Source organism: Brachyistius frenatus, unplaced genomic scaffold (assembly GCF_029030835.1).
Source record: "Brachyistius frenatus isolate BFR_SWC_R1_liver_20210118 unplaced genomic scaffold, ASM2903083v1 Contig_45, whole genome shotgun sequence".
Taxonomy (NCBI): Eukaryota; Metazoa; Chordata; class Actinopteri; family Embiotocidae; genus Brachyistius; species Brachyistius frenatus.
The window spans coordinates 2722945-2743947 of NW_027210644.1; the positions used below are offsets into that span (position 1 = coordinate 2722945).

General features: G+C 40.4%; 2 protein-coding genes across 11 annotated transcripts in view; one reads left to right on the top strand and one right to left on the bottom strand.

Moving 5' to 3' along the window:
- The first annotated feature begins 525 nt into the window (after positions 1 to 525).
- On the top strand, positions 526 to 3685 carry LOC138623655 (parapinopsin-like). Its single transcript, XM_069703306.1, has 4 exons — positions 526 to 856; positions 1331 to 1659; positions 2418 to 2660; positions 3572 to 3685. The coding sequence occupies exons 1-4, from the start codon at positions 526 to 528 to the stop codon at positions 3683 to 3685; spliced, it is 1017 nt and encodes a 338-aa protein (XP_069559407.1).
- Positions 3686 to 3931: 246 nt separating this feature from the next.
- cacna1da (calcium channel, voltage-dependent, L type, alpha 1D subunit, a) overlaps positions 3932 to 21003 on the bottom strand; it is a 65918-nt gene continuing 48846 nt past the window's right edge. For 4 of the 10 annotated variants that reach the window (XM_069703305.1, XM_069703304.1, XM_069703301.1 and 1 more), the window contains 17 exons: positions 16896 to 17024; positions 16739 to 16804; positions 16554 to 16645; positions 16302 to 16461; positions 15641 to 15768; positions 15451 to 15547; positions 15232 to 15334; positions 14940 to 15041; positions 13085 to 13218; positions 12109 to 12225; positions 11293 to 11681; positions 9535 to 9561; positions 8695 to 8823; positions 8438 to 8577; positions 7989 to 8095; positions 7378 to 7695; positions 3932 to 7203 (listed from right to left, as the gene is read on the bottom strand). In XM_069703305.1, coding sequence (XP_069559406.1) covers positions 6898 to 7203; positions 7378 to 7695; positions 7989 to 8095; positions 8438 to 8577; positions 8695 to 8823; positions 9535 to 9561; positions 11293 to 11681; positions 12109 to 12225; positions 13085 to 13218; positions 14940 to 15041; positions 15232 to 15334; positions 15451 to 15547; positions 15641 to 15768; positions 16302 to 16461; positions 16554 to 16645; positions 16739 to 16804; positions 16896 to 17024 — 2544 coding nt within the window. In that variant the 3' untranslated portion in view covers positions 3932 to 6897. Of the gene's footprint in view, positions 7204 to 7377; positions 7696 to 7988; positions 8096 to 8437; positions 8578 to 8694; positions 8824 to 9534; positions 9562 to 11292; positions 11682 to 12108; positions 12226 to 13084; positions 13219 to 14939; positions 15042 to 15231; positions 15335 to 15450; positions 15548 to 15640; positions 15769 to 16301; positions 16462 to 16553; positions 16646 to 16738; positions 16805 to 16895; positions 17025 to 17945; positions 17979 to 21003 lie in introns of all 10 variants that reach the window. The other 6 variants (XM_069703302.1, XM_069703295.1, XM_069703296.1 and 3 more) reach the window with 4 other exon arrangements.

Consider the following 21003-nt stretch of genomic DNA (forward strand, 5'->3'; position numbering starts at 1 on the left):
AACGTGTGCTCTAAAATAAACTAACTGGACTCAGTATTGATACTGATTGAACTTTCACTGACCCCCGGTCTGTGTAAGAAGTGCAAGAAAGGTGGGGACGATAGAGAGGCACATCAAGTGTCAGAAAGAACCAGATAGTGCTCATCATCCTTCTTCAGTCTTTAGTTAGCATATATTATGAAACCTCGTCTGAGTGTTTCTCACAGAGCTAAACCAGCAGTGTCTTTATTCCTCTGAGGTTGGAGCAGTCAGAGTTTCATGTTTTTTTGCTCAGTGGGCTGATCCCAGCAGGCAGCACTGTGTGGTCATCCTGTTTAAACCCATTTACAATCAAGCAAAAGGTGAGGGATCAAGGATCATCATTTGGAGGAATTACTCTTTGTTAAGTCCAGATCTGGAGGATTTATTCTTAGACTTGAGGCATCTAATCTTGGTGTCACGCTGGAGTAGTGAGATATTGAACATTCAGAGGCACCAGGTGAAGAAGAGACCGCCCGACCACTTTATTTTTACAGCCTTGCAACCATGCAGCCTTATGAGTTCTCTCCAAATGCTTCTTTCTACCTTGGTCCACACGGGGAGCCCCCTCTATCACGCACTGGCTTCATCCTTCTCTCCATCATTATGGCAATTTTCACCGGTCCAGCCATCATACTCAATGCTACAGTGATTATTGTGTCCCTCATGCACAAGCAGCTGAGGCAGCCTCTCAACTATGCTCTAGTGAACATGGCAGTAGCTGACCTGGGCACTGCCATGACCGGAGGAGTGCTGTCTGTGGTCAACAACGCCCAAGGGTACTTCTCCCTGGGCAGAACAGGCTGCGTGATGGAGGGCTTTGCTGTGTCCTTGTTTGGTAAGTAAAAGAGGAGCACAATTCAGGTTTCTCCCTTAAAGAGGAGGGTTTTTTTCCCCCTCCTATCTTATGTGGGAATTGTTGTATTGTTGGGTTTCTCTGTTTAATGTTGTAAAGTTCAACTGTAGGGAATGTGTTAAGCGCCATGAAATACCCTGCGTTGTGATTTGGCGCTATATAAATAAAGTTGAAAATTGAATTGAAACAGTTTTTTAACTGCTCGTTTTATAAAAGTATAACGTGCACCAAATTTCTTCTGTAAAATTTGACATTTTATTTCTTGTTCTGTTATTTTGTAAAGTTATGTAATGGATGATTTTAGTTTAACAAACATTCAATAACATGACCAACTCAACATTGACTTCAGATCATTTTCTTCTAGTTCAATATTTATGCTCATTTATTAAATTAGCAGGGACTCACCTGCTTTATTGAGGTGTTCGTCTGACCATGCTCTCCTTGACTTGTCCGCAGGGATCACATCTCTCTGCACAGTTGCTCTGATTGCAGTGGAGAGGATGTTTGTGGTATCTAAGCCGCTGGGGCAGATAACCTTCCAAAAGCAGCATGCGATTGGTGGCATTGCCGTGGCCTGGCTGTGGTCCCTCACATGGAACTTACCCCCACTGTTTGGATGGGGCAGGTACGAGCTGGAGGGTGTTGGTACGTCCTGTGCACCAGACTGGCACAGCAAAGACCCTCACAATGTCTCCTACATCCTGGCTTATTTTGCGGTTTGCTTTGCTGTTCCTTTTGCCGTGATTCTGGCATCCTACTCGAAACTAATGTGGACATTACACCAGGTGAGCTGCCACACATCATTACGGGCAGTAGTGGAAAGTAACTGAGATCATTTATTAAAGTGCTGCTTTAAAGTACAACATTTTGAGGTACTTGTAATTCACTCGAGAATTACCATTTCAAGTAACTTCATACTTCTACTGCTTTACATTTCTGAGTAAAATATTGCACTTCTTAATCCCTCACATTTATCTGGCAGCTGGTCAGCAGCTAGTTTTCAAAAATACAGCGTAATTTACAGTTTAAATCAGTTGTTCCTGACAACTGTACTAATCCACCTGACAACATATAAAGTTACCTTCTACTTTTACCAGCAACAGTAAAATACAGCTTAATTATTGCATCAGTTTGAGCAAACAGGATGTGTATGTTATGTGCAAAGTAATGTCACTCACAGGTAGAATTTTCCTAGAGAGTAATATTTTGTATTGTTTAATAGTTGTGCACATTTCACTCATAATATTTCTTACATGTAATACATTTACACATTTACTTAATAATTCCTTAAAGCAGGATTTTAATCAATTTGACCTGAATGGAGTATTTTTACATTCTTGTATTGTTACTTTTACTGAAGGGTCTCACAACAAATTGCACCACTGATCATGCGAGTTTATGGATTATGTTTCTGCTTACCATTTATTCAAGATGTTGTGTATACAAGAGACCAGCCAAAGGCAGAGAGATGACATTCAACAATGGTAGTCTGCCAGTATCAGACCGGGGAGTCGCATATGCATCCTTTTATTTTGTATTACAGGTGTCAAGGATGGCCTGTGTGGAAGGGGGCGCTGTTGCTAAAGGAGAGATGAAGGTAGCAGTCATGGTGATTCTGATGGTCCTGACATTTCTGATCAGCTGGATGCCTTATGCCAGCCTGGCCATGCTTGTGGTCTACAACCCTGATGTGAAGATCCATCCGCTGCTGGGCACGGTGCCAGTTTACCTGGCCAAGAGCAGCACTGTGTACAACCCCATCATCTACATCTATCTCAACAAACAGGTACTGTAACAACACACACAGATCATGTTCACAATTGAATTTTCTCAGACATGAAGAACAAATTGAATAGGGATTGTGAGCCAGCTCTAAATACTTTAGCTTTCTCTCAGGTGTCCCATTAGCAACACCTAGTGGTCATTAAAGATATTTCACATATATTTAGCAGGCAGAAGAAAGTAGGCTACAGTAAAGTACAAGGATGTTTGTTTTTGTTGTATTTGGAGATAACGACAAGACAAAACTATATTTGAATATAAAAACTCTACATTTTATTACAATTTTAATAGGTTAATTTCAAATCCCCCTGCTAAAATTTCTCTTGAAGATTTACCATTTCTAAGCAGTGTGATAACACAGTGATGTATAAAGTAGCTTTAAGCAGATAAAGACCACTTTAAGTGTTAATTAATGTACAGTTGTATTTTTCAACTATTATATCATCTCTTATGACACTAAATATTACTACAGCTGTGCTTCACTGTTGTCATTCATTTGCTATATACGCCAGCTGCAATTAATGGCTCACAGGAGCAGGGGTTATTGTTGTTAACACACACATTTATGTCATACACTTATATCTGCTTACAACTACTTTATTCATTTTGATAATGTTTGTACGCGGCGTATAAAGCCTAAATAGGGAATAAGAGTAATGTGTTGAATTAGTTTTCAGTTATTGTTTACTTAGTAATTCTCAAGAATACATACAAATTCTAATGATGTGATTAGTTACCATTTTTGATTACATGCTACATAAAAGTCAAATCATTTGGAAGGATGTTTGTATGCACGATAATGCACCCTGTTTTTAAATGCTGATAAATATCTGCTTGTTTGTTGTTGGCATTTAAAAAAATAAAGACAGTACTTGGCTGAACTTTTTATGCACTGTATATTTTTGTTTTCTGTAGTTCCGTAAATACGCTGTGCCCTTTTTGCTGTGTGGGAAGGAGCCATGGGTGGAGGATGAGGCTTCAGAGGTGGTAACCACTGTGGAGACAACAGCCAAAGTGTCTCCTTCCTGAAATGCACAAATGCCTACAACTAACAATCTCAAGATTTTTGCCTGAAACATGATAATACAAATTCTCTTTACGAATCCATTTTGTCATCTCTTACATGAACATCAGTTAACCCATGTGTTTGAATGTTTATATTTTTCCAAAATATGAGATGTGATAGTCGGTTGGAAGATCTCAATGATGGTCTGGTTAAATCTTGGAGTGTTTGTTTGTTCTCTAAAATTGTAGAATGCAAATAAACGAGAGAAGTAATTCAGCATAAGTTTATTCAATAATGATCAATAGAAAATAAAATATCAGTATTGATTCAAATAAAGTCAAGGCCAAAATAAAATGAAACATACAAAAAATGGATTGATACAAAACCTAGAGGGTTATAGTAAAGCATTTGCTACTAAGAGAAATGATGTTTACTGAATAAAAACATTAAAGAGCAAATATCAAGACTTTCAAGTAGAGAACATTACCATGGGTCTTTCCATACTTTTGTACATATTTTACATTATCTTCTATTTTAATACATCATTCTGAACATTAATAGTTGTAGTAGTAATTATAATCATAACAAGATGAAGAAAAACTAATAGAAACGTTTAAATTAATGTGTTTCTCTGTAAACTGGTATTTTACCATTTAATTTTTTTCCCTACCTGCGAAACAGAGGAACAGTGCACCTTGAAAATATTTTTTAATACTCTTTCATTCCCAGCATTGTAAGGTGAGGTGTAAATGACAAATATAGATTCCACTAAACCATACACACGGTCACAAAAAGTACAAAATTGTCTCACCTTAATACACAAATCTGTTTAGAAAAAGGAGAAACAAAAGCACTATACAGTTACTTGTGCAAAGACAAAAACAGCTATGTGCTAATATTTAAATACCATTGGTATAGACTGAACCAAATCATCATTTTCTTTTTTTCAGGAATCCCTGACATGAGGTAAAAGTAAGTTCTTTTCATCTTTAGTTTAACACAACTTTTAAAAGTGTTTACAAAATAATGCATATCTTCAGTTCATCAGTACTGTAATTGCTACGAATAGTACAATGTGCCTTTTATGTGCATTGGTCCTTTTATATGACAGTCATCAACAAAAGGACACATTTTTTTTAATTTTTTTTTTACTCACAAACAATTCAAAGAGCCCTTTCAATGTGCACACAAAATGGAAAACCTACATTTTCACGACTGTATTCTGTTGAATTAGAGCACAGTATGCACTCGCCTACAAATCAAACACTTATGAACAACGGATCACGTTAACTTTAAATATCCTTGGTGGGAATTTAAACTATCCATGGTAATGCCTGAAAAAGCCCACTTCAGTTTATTCAGTTTAATATTTGTATGTGATAGATCAATGAATGATACATATTTTGTGGTCTTGTGTTTGAACTTGTGGGCTTCAGTTCCTTCTTTTTTATGCATCCAGGGGGATTTTTTTTTTTTACCTCCAGGCTCCATTAATCTTTATAGGGTTAGAGGAAAAAACAAAGTCCAGGTTCAACTGTACTTAATCTCTTTCAAAGACTCACTGTGGGACAATGTGTCGAACAGATACATTGAGACAATGATATGTTGTCACTGTTGCCTAACGAGGTATACTGTATGCAGGAACCAGGCAGGATGGGAGAGAAATGGATTGGGGGTTTAGTATTGCTTTGCCTCTCTCCAGCATCCTGACACGAGGACACTCTCTGTCCTTCCACCTAGAACACATTAGGCTGTTTCTGACCTTTGGATGCGTGCATGTGCCTCCTGCCACCACAGGCTCCGAGCCCTCACACACAACATGAAGGCTAAGATGTGATTGCGAAGATTCGGTACAAAGGTTTAATGGAATCACGCCGTGATCAACAAAGATTATGTCATGGAAAATCCCAGCACAGGCCTTGAGAAATATGAATTTATCCCTGTTATTACCATCTATCACTTTTCGTTCTTTCAGCAGCAAAAAGGCATTTCAGTAGGGGGCTGACAAAACCTAGATTGGACTCAGAAACCAACTAAAAAAAAGCAGCATTGTTAATGCACTACGCATTATGAATTCTTGTGCACGCCCCGCACAAAATATGCAAACAAATATGTTCATCACATCCTTGAGGCATTCCATCTAAAACTGCTCCTTTAAAGGGGGCTTCATTTTACACAACTGGTGTTGGTTTGATGAAGTAACACGCACACCCTTTTGCTTGAAAATCAATTAATTTGCATATCTTGTGCAGTCGTGTTGTCACAAAAGCAGAACCTCTAAAATATGCTGTTGTCATAGGCAAAACAAAAGGTGCATATTAGCAGAAAATAAAAGGCAAATAAATGTCAGAATAGAATACCTAATAAAATAACGCAAGTCTGCTTTTATAGTATAACAGGAGTCACAAGGGTCCATATTGCTGATCTTTTAAATGAGACATAATTACAAAATATAGATTATCTCTTTACAAAGTTTCTTTTGTAATATTATACAATTTACAGCATATCAACTATGAAATATTAATCAGGCTATTCTAAAATTTCAAAATAACCTGCCTGCTAGTGCATTTATCACAAATGCTTTTGTTGCTTCAAAAGTACATATCTCAAGTTAAGTGATGCTATAAGAGGACGGTTAGTTCCTGCATAATCTGGTACAACTCTACTGGTGCTCTTCACTTTTTGACTCAGCTTTAGCAATCTTCAAACGACCTGCTCTAACAACAAAGGGATCAAGTTATTCTAACAACTACGCGACGAGATATGCCTTTCTATGCTTGCATTGAAAACTTGCATGATATGCCACACCTTAATAAAGTGACTGAGGTAATGACATCGTACATCTGATTGTCATCACCCTTAAAGACCCGCCCTTTAGAGTGTCTCACACCTTTGCCAATTGGTCCATCTCTTTCACTGGCATCAATGTCCTCGTCTCTCATTGGCTGCAGGCTGAACCTGTATGTTGCCTCCAGGTCAAGGCCTTTAAAAGGAGGGTCCAGTTAGTCCCTCAGCAGAGATGGAAGCTGGCTCTCTGCTGTGACCTCCTTTTCTGGCAGGTGGAGAACAACTAAAGGAACGGGACTGGTGTGTCTCTCTTCTATATGCCTTTTCTCTTCAATGTAAAAGGCACTTCTTTTGGTTGGAGCCAACAGATGCATTTCCTTTTTTGTTTAAAGATTTTCACAATTTGCTGTCAATCATGATTCTAATTTGCAGATTTCTCCAGCCACTGCTATAAAGTCGTGATGCAGATCATCTCGTCTGCCAGGTCCTCCTCGTAAGGAGCTCTAGGTTCTGTCTCCGGCTCCTCGTCGCTGTAGCTGGCTCCGGTGTCCTGCATTTCGTAGTCCCTTGGAGTCAGAAGGGGAAACACGTTGACCCCGTTGATGCTTGGGGCAATCCCTCCATTCAGCAAATGGCTGGCTGCACTCTCCATCTCATCTATTGTCATCTCACACGCATCTGCTATCTCGTGCTTCGTGGCAGCGACAAACTTGGGATCCTTGGCGTATCTCCCGAGCCCTTCTGATATTAAAACCTGCCCAATAGAGTGTTAAGAAACATATTTTACTGTGGAATTTCAGAACCGTGTTTAACTTTTCTTACTTGCATTACTTGCATAAATCTAAAAAAGTGCCTGTGAAATCAAATGATCTGGTCAGTGACACCTCTGCAGTAACTACAGAAACCAGCAAATAGCCCTCAAACTTACCGCTTCCACAAGGCTGGTTGCACTGCCTCTCTTCTGGTGGTACTGGTTATGGTACTCAGGCGGCACCTGCAGGTGGACAGGTGAGTACATCCTCTGGGAGAACTCGGGGTCGTCTGTGTACCAGGAGCTCTTGCGCACAGACACTTGGCTGCTGACGACACTCTCCCTGTGTGGGTGGTCCACCCGGATGAGAGGGGTGTAGTATGGTGACTGGTCTTTACTGGCCGGGGTGGCAGGGGGCGTGGCCCAGGAGCGGGTGGAGCGGGTCGGGGAGAGGCGGTGGGCTCTGCTGGAGTCCAGGCCTGCTACAGCCATAACCTGAAGGGTCAGAAAAGAGAGGCAGGGTTATAAACCTTACACAGTGCAGCAAAACAGACAAATGGAGTCAAATTGCGCTACCCTATTAAAGAGTGTGGAAGCAGTTCAGTTTCCTTCTGTTTCACAAGAGTGTGTTACCTTGATTAAACAAATTTCTTTAATATCTAACTATTAAAAAGAAACAAAAAAAGTTTGTGACAACACCGATAACATCAGTCACGTACAAACATCAGTTCAGCCAAGACCAAAATATGACACAGGTCTAAAACAAATAGTATATGTGCCTGAGTTACCTGGTGCTGCATAAGGTGCAGTGGTAGAGCAGTACGCTGATGTGGAAGCTCATCCTGGCTACCTTGTCTGCGCAGACACTCAAAGTTGAAGGACGGCCTTCTGTGACCTGAACAAGCCAGGAGTGGACCAGTGAGTGATGTCATGCAGGAAACTTAAGCAGCAAGTTGCAAACACTCAAAACAATAAGAAGGTGAGTATGTGGTTAAATTATACAGTGAAATGTGTCAGTGCTAATGTGTATATAGAAAAATTCAATGAAGACACAACAAAAGTAAGGACAGTGTTTCTTATTTTTGTGGCCTCTGCTGATGTTTTTTTTTTTTTTTTTTTTTTTTTTACATTATTTTAAACTGGCACATTTTTATTCAAGAAAAATGTTATGTGGCTGTATTCAGTTTCAGAAAAGCGTAATCTCGTGCTGCAGGTATGTATACAGGTCAGGATATACCTTGAGGTGTGGCAGGGAGCAGCCGTCTCTTTGGTGACCTTCGTGAGTCGTGGTAGAGAGGCTGCTCGTCATCATCATAGTAACTGTCAGGGTGATGGTAGCCTTTGGGAGTCTCATACTCTGTGTCACTGTTCTGATACCTGTGGAGGATATGAAATACAGGGCTTGTTGGAAAGATTCAAGTTCTGGTGACGGATTGCAAACGTTTCAATAAGAGTGCAATAGCGTAAGACTGAGACTATCACAAAGAGTAATACCTGTCCCCCGACAGCATGCTGTCATCTTCATAAAACTCCTCCCCGCTGTAATACTCCCCAGAGAGGCGGTCTTCATCAAACTCCTCCTCCCTGCGGATTGTTGGGTGGTGGCCATCTCCTCTGTGGGACCTAAAGTTAAGTCAGGGGTCAAAGCCTGCACGCTGCTGCTACTCAGGGGGGCTACTGGAATAGGGCCATGCACGGCCATGCAGACACAAGCCTCCAGGGGGCAGCAATGCAAGTGACCACCCTAATAAATGTTTACCACAGCCAAACCAAGACAACAGGCAGAAGTTGTGGGCTGAGGAGCACCACTCTTGTCATCTAAACATCCCATCCACCCAGATGTCCATCGTGAGCTTAAATAAAATACAGATCTCTTCCTGGTGACCAATCATGAAGTGAATTCAGTGTAGGGCTGTGCAATCAGTGTTTGGGAGGCTATGATCATCAAATAGAAATAGTGGCTACATGTAGAGTGATTTTCAAAAGCATTCTAATACACGTCCCTGTTTTCAAGCATCTGGTCCTTATTCAAAGCAACCCCGTCACTTTGACACATGCATAAAGCAGGGCTGCGCTCAGCAGTATGCCGGCCACTCACATTTGTTATTTCTCTATTTACTTTAAAGCACCGACACAGGTGCGTAATAAGAGAAAAGGATGAAAACCAGACAAAAGACTGGCCAGTATGTAGCACATAATGTTGACTTAGCAAGGATGCAACAATTCATCAGTCCAAAACCAAATCAAAATGAAACAAAGAAACATAAGAAAATAAAAGTCCTTCTTTTGCTGTTGAGACAAATTGCTGGAACCAAACCTAGAAAAACAACATACCTAACATAGGTCTCATAGTAGCGCCTTCTGTCCAAGAAAGCAGAGGGATGGTTGAGAGAAAGCATTTTAGTTAGGAAGAAAGGGAGAAGGAGAGAACACAGAGAACAGGGTGGAGAAAGTGTCACATATATATATATATATCATACAGTATATGAAACATATACAGCATTCTCATATATATGTATGAGGGTAGAGCGTGATGGCAGACGACTCCAGTGTTGGCCGACAATTCCATTTTCTATTCTTCAGATAAGAAACAAGCAGAGACTCATTTCTCTTTCGTAAAGAGGCAGCAATGAAATTGTCCCCCAAACTTATTGGGCACTAAAGAAAAACAGGCCCGACACTGGAGCCGCTGACTAAACAGAGCATGGGAAATCGGGAGATAAGTGCTACTACCGGTCACTTACGGAATTAACTGTCAGTCTGAGTGTGATTCATTATGGAATGAAGAGTTTACAGTAAAGGTGTACGTAAGGAGGTTTCAAAAATCTGACTGTGGGAAAGATACTCATGCAGCAAATAATGTCCTCAGGTTGTCTGTATGCAGCAAGGCGTCAGAGCACAGAAACTAACCAGACAATTTTTTGTTATGTGCTGTCATACAACCTAAATTATTTGCATTAAATTCGAGAGACAGTATCTCAGGTGAACAGTGGAACAAGAGGAAATTTGTTTTTAACTAACGATACCAAAGGTTCTCAAGTGGTTTAACTTCAGAAGCCACATTTTTCCTTACTCATGCAGTCGCGACCCAAATGTTGGAAATGATTCACTTTAATTTAAAAACAAAAATAAAATAGTGTAATAATACACAATGCCTTCATGCATTGTTAAAAAACATGAAATAAAAAACTCAATAAAAAGATTTATCTAAGCCTGTTTTCAAAATGCTGGCATGAGAACTAACTACTGATGTGACAATGTTAGTTTTGGTCTCAACTGTCATGACAATGCTGACAGTAAATGGCTACTGCATGCAAGCTCTCATTAGAAAAATGTATGTCCTTCAAAATAAAAGCGAAGCATCAAACATTCGGTAGACTTTAAAATGAAGGTTTGACTTTTTGCCCAGCTTGTTTGTGTTCAGGCACACATTCACACCCAGTCAGAATAGCCCCACAGCCCTCTTTTGGACCTGACTCACAAGTTGAGAACCACTGACATACTATAATATTCTCATCTAACTGCAGTAAACTGAATAAGGGTACTTCTCAGAATGTCCATTTATATAAGAGGAGGTTAAACTGAATGTATATAAATGGCATTTGGACAAATACATTTTATCTTAGCAAAGACCATGGTATGGATTGTGCCTTAAAACATACGTGTTTTTTTTTACTGTTTCATAATTGTCTGCCTACATTTTTGGACTCCATTGTCATCTCTCAAATTGACTGTAACATAAATTTGTCATTACATCCCTACAAAGCTGATTTAGAGGTTGACAAAGAACACCTTTTCTTTTTGTCTGCAGTCAATCAAATTCTGCTGCAACAATTTATGTGGAAAAAAAACTTAACGTGACTTTACATGGTTAGTTCACATATAATTTCAACATTTATGGAAAACAACATTTGGCAAGTTATGGGAGCAAAACCACACCACAAAACAAAATGTGCTCAGAGACACAGGGTACACCAATATGGGTGCTTATTAGAGCTTCAGGAATTTCATGAGACATTTTAGCTGTCAGATCTCACTCTGCATTGTTTAAATCATTTGTGCAGAAGAGCAACATGATCAGTATGTGGGTACCTTTGACCCTGGGGCGTCTGGGGCTTGTCGTAGTCGTAATAGGAGCTGCGTAGACCCGGGTAGCCATTGGGAGGTGCATGCTCGTAGTAGCGATGGTGTCCTCCGTTGGGCAGACTGGACACGTTGGCATTGTTGAGGTTGATGTTGGTGGATTTGGGAGACTTGCCGTAGGAGTTGTGGTGGCGGTGGTGATGGTGGTGGTGGTGATGATGGTGGTTGGGATGGGACATTGCGTTGGCTCGAGAAAGGCGTCCAACCGGCTGCTCCATGTGGGCGTAGTGGGGTGGAGGCTGCACCTGTAGGGGGCGCTGGGTGGCATTGGTCTGATGCCCATTGGATCGCCGATGACCACCGTTCATGAGGTGGTTACCGAAGAGTCCACCGTTACGCTGTGAAGGAACACGCAAAGTAAAACCACCAGAGCTCCTACTTTCACACAAAACAGCAGAACACGTGCTTTTGATGTTAAGTCTGATGTTAAGAGAACTGATATCGTTTCAGAAATTACATGAGCAAAAGTAAGTTCAGAAGCTGGTTCATGGCATGACTTATGTGAGCAAAATGAAAGCACTGTTTAGCTTGTTGGAATTGAAATGGAGGAAAACCAAAATAAATTAAATGAAAAAAAATCCTACATATTGTAGCTGTAAGATTTAAAGCCAATACATCTACTCCAGATTTACCTGATTAATGTTTCTGTCCCTTTAATAAATACGTTTTTAATGTGTTCATTACCATGAAAAAGCATAATTCATAACAAGCACAAATTGAAATTTTGCCACAAACATGTTTCTCGTGTAAATTTAAATCAGTTACCCTATAAATTTCCTCGTCTTCCTCTGGAATAAAGTCTACTAGCTCGTCATCTTGCAGATCACATGATATCGCTCGGCGAATTTCGGGCCCAATATCATGCAGCGTGCGAAGGCCAGCCTGTAACCATGACAACAAGAGGGCTAAGCGCTACGGCTGGGACCTTCATCTCACAACTCACAGTACGAGATCTGACATCATGACAGTCACAACCACCACACATACTGAACATACACGCACCTGTGCTATGCGCACCTGACATTTACGGTACTGACAGACTGTGAGAGATGAGAACACAGAGACAGACAGATGTGCTCTCCTGAATGCAACCTACTGTGAGTATCATTTAGCTGAAATGTCTTCTGTAACATCCAGCTGTGCTGAGAGTGTTTTTGCTGTTGCTTTGTGGGGAAAAAAATTAATCACTTTTTTTCCTGTCCTTTCCTTTGTAGGTTTACATAACCAACTTAGAACAACATATAAACACTACATTATAAAGAAACTAGATGTTGGTCATGTTTACTGCCTGACAGTGATATATGGGGGTATGTTGAAGCCATATATCGTTCATTATAAGGTAACAGAAAGGGCAACAAGCTTTGAATGTGAAATTCATGAGTCGTGAATTATAATGTACAGAAAACACATGAAATGGTGGCAGGAGACAATGAAACATGCTTAACATCAACATCTATGATATTTACAGACACAAAGACACAGATACCAAATCCACACATGGGACACATTTCAATCACAGTAACAGATTCATACTGTACACCAAGTTCATGAACGCCCTGCTGGATCATAAACCATAACATTAGCACACTTGATGATATTTGAATGAAATGCACAAAGACGTGTTAGAGACTTAACAACATTATAATGCCCATACATCCATTCGTCAATCTCTCTCCTTCCTTGCTCAAAGGTAACACACTGCACAATCTTAAGAGACACACATGAGCACTGCGGGACTCACCTGTAAAGCAATGGCTGTGTTGTTCTGGGAGGGGTGAGCACCCACCAGGCCTTCCTCTTTACGTTTCTTGAATTTCCTAAAGTAGTCCTGTATCAGGAAGGTGGCATAGAACTTCCCCACGGTTACCTCATCATCTGAGTGAACAGACCACACAAATGCTTCCTGTGTCAGCAGGTTACTACACACAGCACTCTGGGTAGGAGAAGGAGAGACTCTCCTCCTCCGTCGTTCTTTCAAAGTGTGGGTCCATCACCTCTTTCACCTCAATCAACCAAATCCAAATTATATACATCCATCTTGATGGTGTATATACTGTACCTCAATCTGCACCACCTAGGATCTTTGGTTTATTTTTTTAAAAAAAGACACAAAATGAAAATAGCCAAAAATTCCTTCACTTTGAGTTTGTTTGTATTTTCTACATTATTATGTATATTTGATGATAAGTTAGTCAGATATAATTGGAGGAATTAATGTTCAAAAACATACAGTATTAATATGACCCACTCAAGCTGTAAGTAATGTGAGCTGTCCCTTCCTCAAAAGAAGATGAATGACAGAATGAGCAGAATTGAGATAAAAGAGACAAAAACATAAATAATGAAAAATACTGATGATTTTAAATCTATAGAATTGGTTGTGACACAGCTGCAAAGAGATACTTTTAAATGTTTTAGATAATATCGATCATAAACAAATGCCATTAATTTATCTTTGAGGCACTTTTGTTCAAATTCTTTAACATTTTAGTTTAGAGAGTGTTTGGAACAAATTCTTTCTTAAATGTCCAAGAATGCAATTTAATTTACTACTTTAGCACATGCAAGCAAGCATATCTACAGTATGCATCATACAAGTCAGTGTGTTTGTGTAAGTTCATCTGTTTGTGCTCATATGATGTATGCTAATCAGTATATACTCCAGTTGAAGATGCGTATGAGTGTGTTTTTGCATGTATATTTGTCCGCTTTGTTTTTGTTTATGTGAAGAATGAGTGCAAGAGTGCGCGAGAATCATTCTGAAGCAGGGGTCGTCTGAATCACTTTGAACAAGCACGCTGGGGACAGAGATCGGAGAGAGAGGCAACACTAGTTCCATGCCACCACCCTAAAACAGAACTGCTTCAGAATATTCTGAAGTGCTTCAGAGTTTTGGACACAGAGATATAAAAGTGTGAGGAGACTAAGCTGTAAAAGCTCAAGCATTGAGACGAGGCGAGAGACTAACAGAGGCAAACAGAGAGCGTCAGAGAAGAAGAAAGAGGAGACAGATGAAGAAGGAAAGGCAGAGATAATAGAGAGAAAGACAGAGCATGCACTTGCACAGTTGTCTACGACGCCATGCACGCCCAAAGCCCAGCAGATAGTGGCCTCCATCAGCATCCAGGGCAGGAGGGAGGAGTGTGGACCAGATACACACAGATAAAAAAAACACACTGCTGAGGGGGTAACGAGGAGAAGATGAGCAGAGCAAAAACAGCACGATACAGCTTTACATGAGTGTGAAACTGTCTGAGTGTGTGTGGTGAGTAAGCATGTAGTCACGATAAAGTATTTTGGAGTAATTACATGTGAACAGCATGGCAGCATATGGTGTGTGTGTGTGTGTGTGTGTGTGTGTGTGTGTGTGTGTGTGTGTGTGTGTGTGTGTGTGTGTGTGTGTGTGTGTGTGTGTGTGTGTGTGTGTGTGTGTGTGTGTGTGTGTGTGTGTGTGTGTGTGTATGCGCGTGTGTGTGCGTGATACTGTGCAGGCTGCTTTAGCTTGGTTTGTGTGTCATACTATAATATGATACTGTAATAGAAACACTAGGAGGTGTGTGTGATTTTATTGACAGAGAGGCGCTGATTCCACTAACCACCAGCAGGAGGCACTACTTGATCCAGCAGCTTCATGCTGGTTCTCTTCCAGATTTTCTTGATGACAGCTCGCAGCTCTTCGTTGGCCTGCTCTAGATTACCTGCACCACAGGGAAACAAACATCTCTGAGAACCCAGCACTGCAGTTCGCAGCCATTTTAAATTCATGCAAGATCATCTTTACAGCTAAAACAAAACAATAGTCCCAGTGAATGCATCAGAAGAATATTTTATGTCTTTTTTTTTTTTTAAGAGCATTGTAATATGATGTGATTCATATTTAGTTCATACCTTCTGTTTTGATCTTCAAGGCTGTGCGCACCAGTGCAAACAAAGTGGCGTTAAACATGACGGTGCCGTCACTGTTCAGAGGCATGTTCATGGCTACCAACCTCTAAAAGAAGACATAAATTAAAAGCCTTTAATGTAGTAGAAGAGGCCTGATAGATGATGATTTTTATCTGTCTGAAATTTGTAAATGAGGCAAAATAAGAAGGGAGGAAAAGAGACCTTGCAAGCCACTCTGTGAGGACACAATTTGCCAAAGCCAAGAGGTGGCTGAATACGACGAAGAAGGGTTACAACATCCAGATGTTTAATTCTGCCTCTACATAAGAGAAAAACAAGTAAACAAAAAAACATAGTCAAATAACTGCAGATAAACTGATAAACTTTTTCAGAAAAGTCATAAAACACATACTTAGCCTCAGGATCGTACTCTGACCAAATCCTCTTGAATTCATCGAGGTGGTGGGGACCAAGAATGGACCAATCACGTGTCAGATAGTCAAAGTTGTCCATGATGACAGCCACAAACAAATTGATAATCTGCAAGTTCAAGAAAAGGTTAGAAGTGTTGATATATTTATGATTTTATGAGACAAACTGTTTTCCATGAGTCTCGCACATTGGAGGAATCACCACAAACAACTTTAAAACCATAAACATAGACATATTGTTGTGGCATTAGTGGTGCCTGTTATATTTCAAAGGAAGGACATTTCTACTGTAGTGTTGTTTTGCTTGTTATTTTCTCTTAACATGTTTTATGTTGATTGTACAGACGTTTATTTGGTCGTGGCCAATTTCGGGTTGCCAGTTTGTTTACTTCTGATTATTTGGAGGTACATTGTTTATGGGATATCATAAAGTTGCATGAGTGAATTTATTGTAGAGCAAGAATCTACATCAACCAAACTTTTACTGTGTTGAAAGATAGTCATGTAAAATGTCAATGACGACTATATGTTGCTTTAGTGATGGTGGTGTGAGAGAAATTGCAGTAATGCAAAACTAGGCACAATTAAGGAAATAATCAATAATATTCCCATCACAGTTGTATTGCTTTTTTTTTTGCATACCAAAAAAGCGCAGAGCATGTAGAAGGTGATGAAGTAAATTATTGCAAATCCACTGCCACACGTCATCTCCTCCCCAGGATTGTAGTCGGACTCTGGGTCACATAGTTTCCCCGGCATGCAGGCCAACATGATCTCTTGCCATGCTTCACCAGTGGCACACCTGGCGAACAGACAAGGAGATCAGGCACAAATTAATCACGCAGAAGTTTAAAAACAAATAACATTTTCTGATTATACAAAATTTCTCCAAACCTAAAGAGAAGGAGCACAGCCTGGGGGAAGGTCTGGAAGTTGTTGTTTCTGTTTATGTGGGTGCCGTCCACCATGGCGATCTTTCCAAACACCTGAAGCAGAAAAAATGGCCTGTGTGAATACAACTGCAACCTTATCAACACAGGTAAGACTGAGTGAAAATACATGTATATTTAGCTACCAACCTGCATGCCAATGACAGCGTAGATGAAGAACAGCATGGCTATCAGAAGAGCAACATATGGCAGAGCCTTCAGGCAAATACAAGAAGGAAGTAGAAAAAGGTTAATACGAGAGACTAATTTTTCAGTCAGATAATCAGGTAATTGTACGACGCCTCACCTGGAAGGACTTGATGAAAGTCCAAAGCAGGGTGCGAATGCCCTCCCCTCTGCTGAGGAGTTTGACCAGCCGCATGACTCGAAACAGACGAAAGAAGGTGATAGAGATGCGAGCACTGTCCTCCGTGTTCTGCAGAGAAAGAGTCCGGAGTCAGATGACAGCAGAGCCACAGAGTATATAGTGAACACAGATCACCTTCCGAGCTTCATGAGAATGATGAGGTCTGCACTGAAACCTCAGTACCAGATACATATGGGCTGGGAACGCAGCACTGCATCTTTACATCATGGAAAACTTTATATTTGAGCATAGATTATAATTTTGTTCTGTTCTTTAAACATTCAAATTGTTGTTACCTTAAACAGCATATTCAAAACTAGACTTTAGACATGTTCTAAAAACACAATTGAGTAGAGTCTCTAAAGCAGTGTAGCTGCAGCTGATATGTTTCTGTTAGTCTGTGTCCAAAGCACTGTCAGGTTCCCTGTTACTGTACAGACCTAAAGGGAAGGAAGCAAGGAGGCAAGCATGCTGGAGAAAACCTTGCCATACTTGACAGGACACATCTGCACAAGCATGGCACCCTCAATCCAGAGTCACTGCATGCGGAGTCACAGTGGGACCAACCCGAACGGGTCGGCCGGGAGGTTCACAGGTCAAAGTTGGGTGACCTGATCCCAGGGGTCATCCATGAGTCACTACCCCACGCAAGAATGGTGGCAGAGACCATGTAGCAGTGTCAACAGTACAAACGTGAAGAGCGGCTCAAGACCGCTCCCACCTAACAGGAAACAAGCGTCACGTTTGAGTGACACACTCTTCTTGAAAATAACTCCAAACGTTCAGGAAAATGAAAAGCAAATGAACTGACAAAACAAATGTGAGAAACCAGAACAAAAAAATAGAGAGAATGGAAACCTTAACATGATAACATAAATGGAATTGAAATAAGCAAGAGATCATAGAAGAAACAACAGAATACCAAACAAAGAAATGCAAATCCAAACATGACATGGCCCTGACAAGGGGGTAGGGGGCGGAGCATCTTACCCCCTGCTCATCCACCTGAGGAGTCTCCGTTGGCTTTAAAATCAAAGACCTGTATTAATGACTTGCACAGAGCCCGCAGGTCTCACACACATTTGGCCAAACACATAAACATTACATTTGAAAAGTTTTTTGTCACACAACGCTGGCACGCGTCAGTCAAGACGCAGACAGAACAGAGTCACTACTCATCTTGTTGACAAGACAAAACTGTCTTATGGTTTAACTATGACAGAGACAGACATTCACTTACCACTGTCTACGTACACTTATTATAATGACAGACATTAAACATTATCTGAACACTTTAAGAGACTGCCACACAACAAGTGTACAGTTTAACATTTCTACGTGAGACTTTACAACAGTATGTGAGACTGACGAACAACATGAAATTACTTAAAATACTTATCAACATGTATGACACAACTTTATCACTCCCCCGGTATAATGGTCATTACTAATGGGACTCAAAGGATTTTATGGTGAGATGTCTTTGGCAAGCTTTCCACAATGTTAATGAGCAGCTGATTAACTGACATAACAAATGTTATGACTTTATGTTGTGGTAAAAGCACCATCTATTCGTACAGAGCTTAAACTCTCTCATCGTACACCCTGTAGGCTTCAGATTCAGGCAAATACACATCAACATATGACTTGACAGGACAAAAATCATACATTGTGTGCATAATGCATTATTTATGACACCAATAAAAAGACTGGCTTGCATGTAGGATGCCCATTCTCTTTGTAACAATTTAAACCAAATATTTAGAAAAAAGGAAAATGCTCGCTGACCAAAAGAGCTTGTGCACCTTAAAAAAAATTCAATACACAGTCGCTCACACAGATTCACACCCACACATATTTGTTGTTTGCAATTCGCGTCATTAACAATACATTATATTGTAGGATATCAGTGGTAATCAGCGAGCATTTGTACACAGGGAATATCCAGGAGCAAAATAAAAAAGAAACATCAGTCATAGTGGTGGTGGTTATGCTGAGCCTGTATCATAATAATGTGATTCTACAGCAAAAGAAAGGGCTTAGTTTGATCCTGAAAAGAGTAATATCAGAAGGATACTCCAGACAGATATGGCTACATTCAAATCCCTCGGCACAATACGTCTCAAACCGTCAGTATGAGGTGCAGAATGAGCAGAAATGATTAAAAAAAAATATGTAGAATTAGCTTGAGGAGGTTCTTTAGGTAATCCTGGCCACAGCACTGATGGAGCATGCGTTCAGCATTGCCACGTTGCTGGGGAAGCACTGCACGCACACGCAAGACAATTGAATGATGTGGAGCCAGTGGTAAAGTCATAGCAATGCAGCAACTCATGCATGTCACCAGTGCCCTGCAACAAAACTGCCATTGCAGGGCACTCTCACAGTCCGGTGCAGAAAGACGTAAAATGAAGGACAGGAAGGGAAGAGAAAAAGACAGAGAGAGGGGAGGAGGAGGAGGAGGAGGAAACCAGCAATAGAGACCGATCCCGGGAGAATAAATAAAACCAGACACTTCGAGCCATACTGGAATATTAGGAGGAGGAAAGGCAGAGAGGTGTAAAGAGGGAGAGAGTTACTGTGGAAGTGTTCATGCACCTGACTGGAGTCTACACACCTGCGCTACACATGAGCTCCATTCTGAGCTTTAAGAGCTCACTACAGGAAGACAGAACAAAACACAGTGACAATCACTCACAGAGACACAAACACAAGATCATCAAAGAACCTCAAACTCAGCTGCATTAGGTAGGTAGGTATTTACTTTATTAATCCCCGAGGGGAAATTTTTTTTAAAGCACCATCACTGTAAATATACAAAATCAGGACTGATTTAGTTTTCTTCTGATCTGCCAATTAATTTTTTGATCACACAGCCTTCTTAACTGATTAATGTATATTCTTACTGGTGAAATGATGCTTAGATTTTTTTATTTAACTTGAGGACTATTACTGAAGCCTAAGTTTTATTTGCTAAAAATGCTTTGATTTTCTTCCAGGTCACAACATGACACAACATGACCTTTGCCTAATTATTTATGCATTACATCAGCTGTATGTGAAGCCACAGATGCCTACACAACTTTAAGGAAAGCAAATAATGACCTTTTTAAAAATCTCAAAGAGATTGAGCGTCATAGATTCTAGTTGAAAACTGCCCTTATTGTTGTGTAGGAGAAGAAGCTCTGAGCTCCAGGGCCATTCTGTCTGGAAGTAAACTCAGGGGTATAGCAAGCAAAAAAAGGGGCAAACTTCACAAGGCTTGGTGGAAAAAAACTGACCGGAGGGGAATGGAGTGGGTGACCAAGCGCCATCTGCGAGAGGTGGGACATGGAGAGGATGTTAGGGAATGAGGTGAATGACTGACTTCCCAGCATGCATTTGGAGAGCTGAAAATCTAAACAATCACACGACTCATGACTGAAATGGCAAGCAAGTAGCAAAAACTTAAAAATTACACTCATAGCAGATCAGCTGTTATGATTGAATTGACAGTATAATAATGAATATCTGGACAACAACACACATGCAATGCGATCAGAAATAAATGTCATGAAAGGTGCATCAAAGAACCACAATGAAAGCCCTTGTGAAATCAACATCATGTCCCTAACATTCACAACACACATACCACTGCATACACTCATACATACAACCGGACATACAAACTGTACACAAAAAAAACACACATGCATAACAATATGTGACCTAAAAACACACCACCACCTTATGTTTGAAACAAAGTTTATGCTTGTTTATACACTCATGCAGACACACATTTTGGAACACAAACTGAGAAAACACTGAGAACATGAACTATTACTCCAGAAAAACAGCACTGCAGCTCAGACATGAGAGCACTCAGGAGGGGGAAGGAGCGTCAGATTGAGCAGTAAGTCTACGCTACACTGCCCCTTTAGCAAGAGCCATCATCACCATAATTATTCCTCAGAAATGTAAAATATTGTCTTTCATGATTGCTGGAGATTGCTTGAAACTTAAACTTTAACGGTTCTTTGTTAAAGATCTAAGCGCACTGACTAAAGCA